Source organism: Numenius arquata, chromosome W (genome assembly GCF_964106895.1).
Source record: "Numenius arquata chromosome W, bNumArq3.hap1.1, whole genome shotgun sequence".
Lineage (NCBI taxonomy): Eukaryota > Metazoa > Chordata > Aves > Charadriiformes > Scolopacidae > Numenius > Numenius arquata.
The window spans coordinates 11,087,450-11,099,595 of record NC_133615.1 but is presented as its reverse complement, the minus strand read 5'-3'; the positions used below and the strand labels follow the sequence as shown (position 1 = coordinate 11,099,595).

At 39.6% G+C, this 12,146-nt stretch overlaps 1 protein-coding gene across 1 annotated transcript in view; it reads right to left on the bottom strand.

Annotated features, from left to right (window-relative positions):
• Nucleotides 1–12,146, bottom strand: part of LOC141476605 (A disintegrin and metalloproteinase with thrombospondin motifs 6-like) — a 148,994-nt gene that overhangs the window by 85,797 nt on the left and 51,051 nt on the right. Inside the window, exon 8 of the mRNA XM_074165363.1 lies at nt 6,477–6,582. Within this exon, the coding sequence (XP_074021464.1) occupies nt 6,477–6,582 (106 nt within the window). The remainder of the gene's footprint in view (nt 1–6,476; nt 6,583–12,146) is intronic.

The following is a 12,146-nucleotide window of genomic DNA, read 5'->3' as shown; positions in this document are numbered from 1 at the left end:
TGTCCACTATCAGAGGCTGATTTACATCTGTATGTAAGTCTTTGGGGAAAAAATAAACATTTCTTTTTAAGAGAGAAAAGAAACTTTAACCCTGAGAAGTTTTATTATACTAATTATTTGCACTAGGAAAGACAAAATAAACATATAGATTAAGAGTGAAATGAGTCATTTTCAAGCTAAGTATCTTGACTTATATGCTGCTAGATGTTGACTATGTAGGTTGCTAGATTTTCCTTCACTGCCTCAGCATGTTACTTAGATACACTGCTCTCACAACATTTATGGAGAATGAAGCAAGGGGCAGGGAAGGGTCATGAAGTGCACCAGTGAAGAATACTTTAAAAATTTTGAACAGTAAATCTCTACTACAGTAGAAGACAGAAGGCATGCTTGAAAAAATATTCTTGTATTAGATATAAGACCTAAAGGGCAAATTATAATTTGCTTGTAAAAACTGCCAGCTTGTTTGCTTAGATAAGATATATCAAGTTTTTCATGTTGTACTTATTCCCATAATTATTTTTAAAATGTCATTTAAAGCTAATTTGTATTTCATTTAGCTTAGAATGTCTATTTGCAGCCTACATTGAAAAAATAAGAAAACTAAGAGACAGCTTCACTGTATCTGTAAATGTTACTATACCTTTAAATTGCTGTTTCTTAGTGACATTAGAACATATGCAAGGAGGGAAGAAAAGGAAAACTAGCATGTTTCAGCATTATCTTGTTCAACAAAAAGAGTGCAAATTTGCACAAAATCTTCTATTAAAGAATAAAATATTTTTCTCTTACAGTATGAGAGCTATGAACTACATGTAAGCCACACAGCAATTTCTGTGTGGACATAGATGGTGATTTTGTCATTATTTTCATCCCTACTAGCAGTGTAATATTAACGAATTGATATGACGTTGTGGTAAATTTCTGAAGAAAATACAATCTTCATGTTTTTATAGCAACAGAAGGTCAGCACTTTTTATTTTTTACTGTATCCTTCATACCATGTCATAAGAGAAAGCTCTTCCCTCCTTCTCTACATTTCTAGCCAAAGTTATAAAAGTATTGGTTATAGCTTCATAATTGCACACAAATGGCAACTCACCCTAAAAAGACATTATAAAGACAAGAAAAAAAAGAATAAAAAAGTATGGTGTTGAAAAATCCATTTATTTTAATTTGATATCACAGACATTGATAGCATGTATTGAAACTACCTGATATTGCATTGTTCTCCTAAAGGGAGAGATTGCTATTTTACTTTCTATTTCCATGTCAATGTGGATTTTAACCTTAACTGTTGATTTCCTGCATTTGGAGATTGTTATTGTTTGGAGCATCCCATATCTTTTATTCTGAGGTAATGAAGAATTTAAAATTTTGAGTTTAGTGAAACAGATTACTTCCCTGAAAATTTGGGAAACAAACTAATTGAATAATGGTAGCTTTATAGCAAGCATACCTGCCATGAAATTAAACATAATTTTACCATTCTTTAAGCATAACATTTTCCCTGTTTACTTCCTAAATGTCATTCTTCTCTGAGTTATGGCTGATGTTATGATATAGATATGGCTGAGTTATGATATAAACACCCAATCAAATATAATTTTGATGTATTAGCAAAATTTAGTATTAAATAACATATGGAGCTCTTAAAAACACAGAAAATTCTAATTTACTGAAAAAATGCAGCTTATTCAGAAGCCTGAACTTTCTTATGGGGAAATGGCAGACTTCTATGGGAATATTAGAAAAAGTAGAGCACAAATTTTTCCTCCTGGTTTACGCTACCTTAGCTATCCAGCTTTCATTCCACAAGAGTAACATCAAGTAAGGTTTGTGTGCTACACAAAGCTGGAGTATGAATGCAACAGGTCTTTACACTGTAGATCCAAAGTGGAAAGTATTGCCTCTAATCAGGAAGCAAACTTCTGAGCCTAGCTTTCCTTTGGAAATTCACAATGCCATGAAGGTTTCTATAACCTTCCTCTTCACCCCCATTTATTCTTACACTTTTGTTAAGATCTGTGAAATGTTATTACATTCCTATTTATTAGAATGCTTTAATGTTAGACAAATGATTTTAGTACTGTTAATTCTATCCTTCAAATAATATTTTACAGACAGAAACCTTTTCCATAGTTTAAATATAAACTTATCACAGAAAGCAGAATTGTTTCTCTAGTCTGTTTATGACATTTCATTTTTAACGCACAAAACATTATTAAAGTCCCAATGAAGATTTTTTTTTAATAAAAGTTGCCTGCTTTTATACCTGCAGTATTACAAAGTCAGACCTAAACCAATGTTTCTTTAACAAAAAGGAAGAGAAAATATATATATAGAGAGAGAGAGTCTTATGTGGCTTGTCCAGTCAATTTACTCCCTTAAGTAAAAAAAAAAAAGTTACTTAAATTGTCCCTAAAATTTTAAGTCATCATTCTCAGACGATCCTAGGCATCTAGCAGGACCCTAGGCATCTAGCAAGAACATGTTTTAACTTGTTCTGGCCGGTGTTGAGTTGCTCATACAATGTAGCAACACATGACTGCGTCAGCCCTGCTATAGTTGAAGATGGAAGACATCATCATCACAGATAAAACAATGACACCATCAACTGGAGATCTGTTCATGGGAGAGCTGATGGGAAGTGGTGTTCTACTCCAGCACTGAAGACCAACTTTCTCAAATGGGCAGTAGTTTTCTACTTTGCATACAGACTAAAAAAGACTTTAAAAGACTGCTACAATTGCAGGCACTTTTTAGCCATATGAACTAATTCAGAACTAAATACATGCTAGGAAATATTATTTTTCTTCATCTTGCAACCAATTTACTTCATTAGACTACAATCTATTCCCTTACTATTTCTTACACCTTCATTTCACCAAGATTTGACTGCTAAACTCTGAATTTCAATTCATTACATCTTCTATAAATCAAGACAATTCTGACTTTTCAGAAGTTACTTTAGCCACTAGCCTTTTCTCCCTGTTCCCTCCATACGGCCCTCTATAGATGTCTGTCACTGGTAAATTCTTTCCTTACTCAGAGTTTTATGGGCAGTTCTCTCTTCTAAGTCTAGTCCTTGTTCTGACGTTTCAACTCCCACCCCTCCTTTATCTTACTTGTTCTTTTTCACTTTGTTATTTAGTTTCCAGATCTCAGCTCACTCAATAAGACTGCAACAACGAATGGCACAATGCCTTTCCTTTAGGGATGTACCCCTTTCAATGGAACCTGGAATTCCCTATCAATTCAACTAACCGTCCTGTACATTGTGCATGGGGCAAGTTAGGCAGTTCAGAAAGTATTCAAATAAAAAAAGAATAGAGCAGAAAACCCCTAACTCAGCTGGTAGGGAAACACAAAATGGGACAGCATCTTAAATCTTACACTTGTCTGAACATAAGAGCGTATTCAAACTGGCAAATAGTTCCTTTCTTCACTAAGAAGAGAAAGTAAAACTTTGTTTGGCAATGCAGGGGATACCCATTAAATTCTCACTCCCGCCATAAGAAATCACTGGTTGTGATTTTTGCTTACCAGAAATCTTAAGAATTTCTTCAGCATCCTTAAAGTCGAACATGATAAATCAAATTTCTAGAGACGCTATTCTGAAGGCCGAAGGGCTCACTCTGAATTTTATCTGACTCACGGAAGTATTAAGAGTAATACAAGGCTGTTCTCAGAACCATGCATAGGAAGAAACAACCATAAAACTATTAATCTAACACCTTCTTTAGGCCCTCAAGAAAGAAACACAAAGTTAATCACAGTGTATGGTCATCTTCAATGAAAACAGCTAGTTCTGAGTCTCAGCTGCACGAAGCTTATCTGCACCAAAACTGGATTATATAAATATCAAAACTATAAAAAAACCTTACAAGTGGCAAGGAACAGAAGCCAAAAACATATTTTAAAAATTACTTACAAATATTTAACAGACAGTATGAGAATGAATGACCATAATCATTGAATCATCTAGGTTGGAAGGGACCTTCAAGATCATCTAGTCCAACCATCAACCTAACTCTGACAAAATAAAAAAAATAAAAAAAACAATCGCTAAACCATGTCCCCCAGCACCATGTCAACCCGTCTTTTGAACACCTCCAGGGATGGTGCCTCAACCACTTCCCTGGGCAGCCCATTCCAATGCTTAATAACCCTTTCAGGGTAAAAATTCTTCCTAATATCCAACCTGAACCTCCCCTGGCACAACTTGAGGCCATTTCCTCTTGTCCCATCGCCTGTTCCTTGGGAGAAGAGACCGACTCCCGCCTCTCTACACCCTCCTTTCAGGGAGTTGGAGAGAGCGAGAAGGCCTCCCCTCAGCCTCCTTTTCTCCAGGCTGAACACCCCCAGCTCCCTCAGCCGCTCTTCACAAGACTTGTGCTCCAGACCCCTCACCAGCTCCATTGCCCTTCTCTGGACCCGCTCCAGTCCCTCAATGTCCTTCTTGTAGTGAGGGGCCCAGAACTGAACACAGTACTCGAGGTGGGGCCTCACCAGTGCTGAGTACAGGGGGACGATCACCTCCCGAGTCCTACTCACCACACTGTTCCTGATACAGGCCAGGATGCTGGTGGCCTTCTTGGCCACCTGGGCACACTGCTGGCTCATGTTCAGCCCACAGTCGACCAACACCCCCAGGTCCTTTTCTGCCAGGCAGCTCTCCAGCCACTCTGCCCCAAGCCTGTAGCGCTGCAGGGGGTTGTTGTGACCCAAGTGCAGGACCCGGCACTTGGCCTTGTTGAACCTCATCCCGTTGGTCTCAGCCCATCCATCCAGCCTGTCCAGATCCCTCCGCAAAGCCTTTCTACCCTCAAGCAGATCGACACTCCCACCCAACTTGGTGTCGTCTGCGAACTTACTGAGGGTGCACTCCATCCCCTCCTCCAGATCACTGATAAAGATGTTAAAGAGAACCGGCCCCAGTACCGAGCCCAGTGACCGGCCGCCAAGTGGATTTAACTCCATTTACCACCACTCTCTGGGCCCGGCCCTCCAGCCAGTTTTTAACCCAGCGGAGAGTACTCCCATCCAAGCCATGAACAGCCAGAATAATCACATTCACACTCAGTCTCTAATTCTTCGAGACTAAGTGTTTTTCTGGATACTATTCTTTGGGTGATAGAATAATTGTCTGAATGAAAATAAATTGTTATGGGTTTTCTCAAACCATAACACAAAGTCTAAGCTCTTCAAATCAATTGCTGTCGTCATGCCAGCTTTACATGATAAAATAGCTGCATATATTTAAATTATTTTCATGTATCTGTGGAATAACCTGCATAAAAGATGTAGTTGCATGACATACAAATTAGAATGAAGATGTGGTATTGTAGGGTTTTTTGTTGTTAAACGTGTGACTTAAATTCACAGCAAGGTCACATATTACTATAAGAGATGTTATTAACAAGAATTGCAGAACTATGAGTGATTTGGAGGAGCTCTTTCCTCAACAATGGAAATATATTTTCCTTTATCCTATGTTTTTCAACTCATGCAAGTAAAGGAGGAAGGAAATGAAGATGATAAGAATTACATGTGGTTTAAATTATTTTTGTACAGATCTTATACAATTGCTTTTGGATTCTAGAATTCATCTATTTCAGTGAAACTACAGTTGCACTATCTCGCATGATAGGTGGGCTGGAAATAAGTGTTTAATTCCAACTACTGCTTTTGATCAGCAGATTAATAACTTCCATTTCAGTCTGCATTGGAACTTTTAGCAGTTGCATCAGTTAATGACTGGAAAAACATGTCATCCATAACTCAGTGATGGTCAACCCATGTAAACAAAGAAGGAAACTTCTTGATAATAGAAGGTGCCTAGTATTTTTAGAGTCATCACAACATACTACCAATGCTGTCTTTTGAAGGGAGACCTGAAATATTTCCAGACCAAACTCTACTCGGATTTTATCACTCATAACATCATGCTCTTTAAAATGATATGTTGGTGCTTAAAATGTAACAAGCAATGCTATGACTGTTTTATATATTTCATGCTTGAGTGAAAGATGACTAAAAGTGCATGAATACTGACAACAGAATCGATGTTTTAATGAAAATAGTTTGAATTATATGTAAGACAAAATAACAAAACTTTTTAAAAATTACCTTTTAACCGCTTTTGTTTCATAAAGTGGGGGGGGGGAAGAGAAAATTTTCAAAGTCAAATATTTTTAAATATGAAACAGAGTAGGAAGGTGGTGAACCAAATCTCAAAAGCACAGATTAAACTGGAATCCAAAATCAAAGGGTAAACAACGAGTCTTCAGTACTAAAGTTAAAGCCCTTGAAAACATACTAAATAAAATGTACTGCCACTCATGAATACTATAGACAGAAACATGGAACACCAGAATAGAGATAGTACAGCCATGCAGGAAAAATAATATCTATTCTTAAACTAATATTAAAAAGGTGATACATTAAAACATCCTTTTTTTAAACTCACTCACTTGTGACCAATCTCATGTGCAATGGTAAAAGCTGAACCTAGGCCAATGTCTTCATTAATGCTGCAGCTCCTTTCAGGCTCACACATTCCAGCCACAGAGGCCAAGCCTGAATAAACAGAAGGAGACACAAAGGTCATGCCAAGGTGTTTCAGTCTTAAAAGACCTCGTTATAAATGCCTGGATTCTTTTTAATAACCTCTATGTACAGAAGGAGCAGTTGGCAAAAGGTTAACTTTCTAGTCATTTGCAAAAATCACTGGGGGGAATTTCACTTTGCCAGCTAGACATTAATATTTTTTGAACTGCAATCAGTGCTGGAAAATGTCTAGACTAGGGGTTAGATTTATAAATTTTACTTCTGGTAATTTGGGACCACCTAGGAACTTGAGCCAGGAGAGGGAATTCAAGAAAGCATTTCTATTTTAACATTCTTGAGCCTGAAGAAAGCAAAATGTATCCACATTATTTTTCTAAAGAAATGTTTAAGTTTAGTGGGTTCATAAAAACATACAAGCAACTCTCTTAGCTACAAAAAGCCCCACATGGTACATTAAAAAAAATTATAAAAGCAAAACTGAATGTGTCAATGAAGAGAGAGGAGACATGTTAATAACAAGCATTCATTTAACCACTGAAGTCTTTTCCATTTATCACCCATCATCTTCTGGAATTAAAACCTTACTGTATTACAAGTGTGTCCTGGTTTGAAGTAAAACCGAACCAATTTTCTGTTCTGTAACTTTACATCCTAGCTCGGCCTCCTCTAACTCTCTGAAATTAACGGCATATTGTGGAGAAAACTGCTCGTTCTCAGAATGATCAGCCCAATGTTTGTGCTCCATGCCAAGGAATGGTGTGCAGGGAGGCCCTTGCTTATCCTTATTGCCATAACAACCAAGGGCAGACAATTTCGTTATTTGCCCCCTTAGAGGGTCGGAAACGGAAAAAACGTAGAGGGGTCACATCGGTGGGGAGGAGTGGACAGGACAGGTGACCCAAACCTGACCAACTGGGGTATTCCATCCCATCTGCCCCACGCTCAATATAAAGGCTGAGGGATCAAAGGGTCAGCCCTTCCTGCGATGGCCGATGTCCAGAGAGGACTCTGTCTGTTCATCTGCCTTTGATCCCGATCCGTGTGTTCCTGACTCCAGAGCTGGAATCCAGTTCCCATTTGTCACTGAGTCCAGTCTGGGACTTCCCCAGTGCCTGCCGGTGACGTGACTGTCATCCTGGGAGCTTGATAGGGTTTTGTATATATTGTATCTATTTCATTATTTTCTTCTTTATTTTTATTTTAATATTAATTCTTCATTAAAGTAGTCTAGTTCATTCTAAACTTCTGAATCTCCTTATCTCTTTCTTTCTTCTCTCTCTCTTTTGGGGGGGGGGAGAAGGGCCATCTGTCGGTCTGGTTTCGGTAAATTCGGCCGAAACCACGACAAAGTGCTTTTAAAAATTTTCTTTAGAGAGAGAAAGCTCTTCCTTATCTTATACATTCTTCGGCAACAGAGTATCCCACAACATAGTGCAGACATATTTTGCTGCCACTAGAGAAAGCTCTAAACATCAGATTTATTTAATGTATTCCTCCCTACGGTTTCTTATCTAAAAAAAAAAGCAGTAATCCTTTCTTTAAGGAAATTACCTGCTCAGTTAACTACACTATAACAAAACAATTACTGGAAAAAGTGCTACTTCAAATTATTCTGTTTGGACTAACAGATGCAAGTAATAAGATGACAAGTGCTTCCTGGATGTGTCCACATTATCAAGTAATTTGGAGCCACAGGAGCTGGTCAGCAGATTGAAGCACTGATATTGAGGCTCCTCACATATCTTTGTATGTGGGTTGGACATTCTACTTTGGACTAGTTTAATCCCTTAGGCCAAACATATTCACTACATATATGGTTCAACGCTTTCAAAAGGAAAAAATATTACAGGATATCATGAGAATACATCCCATGTAGTGATTTAGACTTTAATGTCTCCCATAAGCACATATGGAGCATTTGGGGAGTATGTGTTATGACTTAATTTTATCCAAAACAAATCTAGTTTGCACATACCAGAACTACTCTGACAACCAAACTGATATGGGCAAAAGGCAACAATGTGTCTGTAGAATTTGCATCAAAACAGTACTACTGATCTAAATCAAATCACCAGTGCAGGCTGCCCACTGAGAACAGAATGAAACATCAGAAGAAAAATGACATCAATTAAGAAAAATCTGTAAATTGTTTGCAGTGTGCAACCTGTAGAAAAAAAAATAATTACAGTTCACCTGCCTAAACTATGCTATTCTAATTGAGTAGGACATTCTGAAGACAACATGGCAATACTTACATAAGAACTGTCATGTTCCCCTGCAAAGTTTACCACACTTGAGTGATGAAGTCATCTCTATCGTCAGATTTTATAACTGAGCACTTGCTTCAGTGGCTTACAGGGCCAGATTAATGATTTATAATCCCATACCATGCTTGCAGAAAGTGGCAGAGATCAAGTCCAGAAGCCAGTCTATCGCTCAGATTTTAAAAAGTTCTTTACTGGAGCCACAGAGGTGCTGCAAAGACATCCAAGGTCTATTTTTTCTAAGAGTTTCCATGCAAGATTCCCTATTTTAGGAAATTGGAATAGGAGACATCTATGACAGTAAATCCTTTATTTCTGTTTCTTCCTAGAACACCAATGATTTAGGTTTCTTCTGACCTTTTGAAACCTGAGACTTTTGTTCAGACACCTTAAATATATGCTTAACTTTAGTTACTGGAGGTCAGTGGGACTTAAGCATATTAAATGCCTTGCAAAAGAGGGCCACAGGGCCTTGTCTCTTCTCCCATTCAATACCTATAATGCAAACAAAGCGTCATGGTTCTGTTGCCAAGGGCCCCATAACAGTGAGTTGGAACTAATACCATATGTGATTTTTTTTAAAAAAAAATCAAGCATTTGCCAAAGTCTATCCCCTGTTATACTGTATTCAAGTGAAGCAGTATTTGCCTTTATACCAAGTCTGATACGATAAGAAATAGTTCACTAATGATCCGTGTTAAAAACATCACATATAAATGTCAAGTAGTTCATTGGTGAATGTACACCATTTACAGCTTTCTTCCTTAAGACTATTGCAAAGACAATTATAAGACATCAATATAGACAGCCTCTTCAGTTTTGTCTCTTCCACACAGATGTTAAAAGAAAATCAATTACATTTAGGAATTCATCATCACTTACCTTTTACTAAAACATGTTGTGGATTTTGTTTAGATTTACAGCAGGCAAAATTCTGATACCTTTCCCCATGCAAATTACTTCCCCGTGCCACAAGCATCATGCTGACTTGAGCAAGACTTGTAGAAAAATCACCATGAGTTAAGGCTAGCAAAGCATACAGTAATGCAAGGAAAGACAAAGCAAATAAAGTTATGAGCTCTGATTATGAGGTGGGCGCCTTAGTGGTGGAAGACACAGAGAAGGCGGAGTTGCTGAATGCCTTCTTTGCTTCGGTCTTCACTGCTAAAACTGCCCCTCATGAATCCCAGACCCTGGAGACAAAGAGGAAGGTCTGGAGAGAGGAAGACTTTCCCTCTGTTGGGGAGGACTGGGTTAGAGACCACTTGGCCAAACTAGACATCCATAAGTCCATGGGCCCTGATGGGACGCACCCACGAGTACTGAGAGAACTGGCAGATGTTATTGCTGGGGCCCTCTCCATCATCTTTGAAAGGTCATAGAGAACAAGAGAAGTGCCTGAGGGCTGGAGGAAGGCAAATATCACACCAGTCTACAAAAAGGGCAAGAAGGAGGACCCAGGGAACTACAGGCCAATTAGTCTCACCTCTGTCCCTGGGAAAATAATGGAGCGACTCGTTCTGGATGTCATCTCCAAACATCCTAAAGAAGAGGAAGTTATTGGAAGCGGTCAACAGGGATTTACCAAGGGTAAATCATGCTTGACCAATCTGATAGCCTTCTATGATGTTATAACTGGATGAGGGGAGAGCAGCAGATGTCATCTACCTTGACTATCAGCAAGGCTTTTGACACTGTCTCCCATAACATCCTCATTAGGAAATTAAGGAAGTGTGGGCTAGATGAGGGGGCAGTGAGGTGGATTGAGAGCTGGCTGTGTGACAGAACTCAGGGGGTTGTGATTAATGGAGCAGGGTCGAGTTGGAGGCCTGTAACCAGCGGTGTCCCCCAGGGGTCAATACTCGGCCCAGTCCTGTTCAACATATTCATCAATGACCTGGATGAGGGGACAGAGTGTATCCTCAGCGAGTTTGCTGATGATACCAAACTGGGAGGGCTGGCCGACACTCCAGAGGGCTGTGCCGCCATCCAGAGTGACCTGGACAGGCTGGAGAGCTGGGCAGAGAAGAACCTAATGAGGTTCAACAAGGGCAAGCATAGGGTCCTGCACCTGGGGAGGAAGAACCCCAGGCACCAATATAGGTTAGGGGTGGACCTGCTGGAAAGCACTACTGAGGAGAAGGGTCTGGGGGCCCTGGTGGATAGCAAACTATCCATGAGCCAGCAATGTGCCCTTGTCGCCAAGAGGGTCAATGGGATCCTGGGCTGCGTAGGGAAGAGTGTGGCCAGTAGGTGGAGGGAGGTCATTCTCCCCCTCTACTCTGCACTGGTGAGGCCACAACTGGAATACTGCATCCAGTTCCGGGCTCCCCAGTTCAAGAGAGACAGGGAACTGCTGGAGAGAGTCCAGCGTAGGGCAACTAAGATGATTAAGGGATTGGAGCATCTCCCTGATGAGGAAAGGCTGAGAGAGCTGGGGCTCTTTAGCCTGGAGAAGAGAAGGCTGAGGGGAGACCTTATCTATGTTTACAAGTACCTAAAGGGTGGGTTGAAGGAGGGTGGAGCCAGACTCTTTTCAGTGGTTCCCAGCGATAGGACGAGGGGCAATGGGCACAAGCTGGAACATGGGAAGTTCCATTCAAATATAAGGAAAAACTTCTTTCCGGTGAGGGTGCCAGAGCCCTGGAACAGGCTGCCCAGGGAGGGTGTGGAGTCCCCTTCTCTGGAGATCTTCAAGACCCGCCTGGATGCTGTCCTGAGTGATGTGCTCTGGGCAACCCTGCTTTAGCAGGGGAGTTGGACTAGAGGATCTCTAGAGCTCCCTTCCAGCTCTGACAATTCCGTGATTTGTGAAAAGTATTAATAACCTGAAGTAACTGAATTAGAATCATATCTTTAATTCTGAGAAAGAGGCTTATATGAAAGGATCCAAATTTGAAAAAAATATATATACACTCTTTGAATAATGTTTCTTTCATATATTAAAACACTACTAAATGTAACAACTATAGTATAGTAAATAACTTGTGGTGACAAATTTAGGTATGGAGAGAATGATAGTTCTCCATCTTACACTCAAGGTTACTTGTGTTTCTCCATTGTCAAAGCACTGGTTTAAGGAGTTCAGTATTACTGTAATTTATACCACCGTGTTATTTTTCTCTAAACCTGTGAAAGTAACAGTCTGAAGCTATGCTCCTTGTGTACAACAGACCAACAGTGTAAATCTCAAAGCCTGTTTCTTCTGTAGGGTGTTTGGGGGAGGGTTGTGGTTTTTGTTGGTTTTGGTGGGTGGTTGTGTTGTGGTGTTTTTTTTATTTAAACTTTCATAAGGTCTTTTTTTTTTTT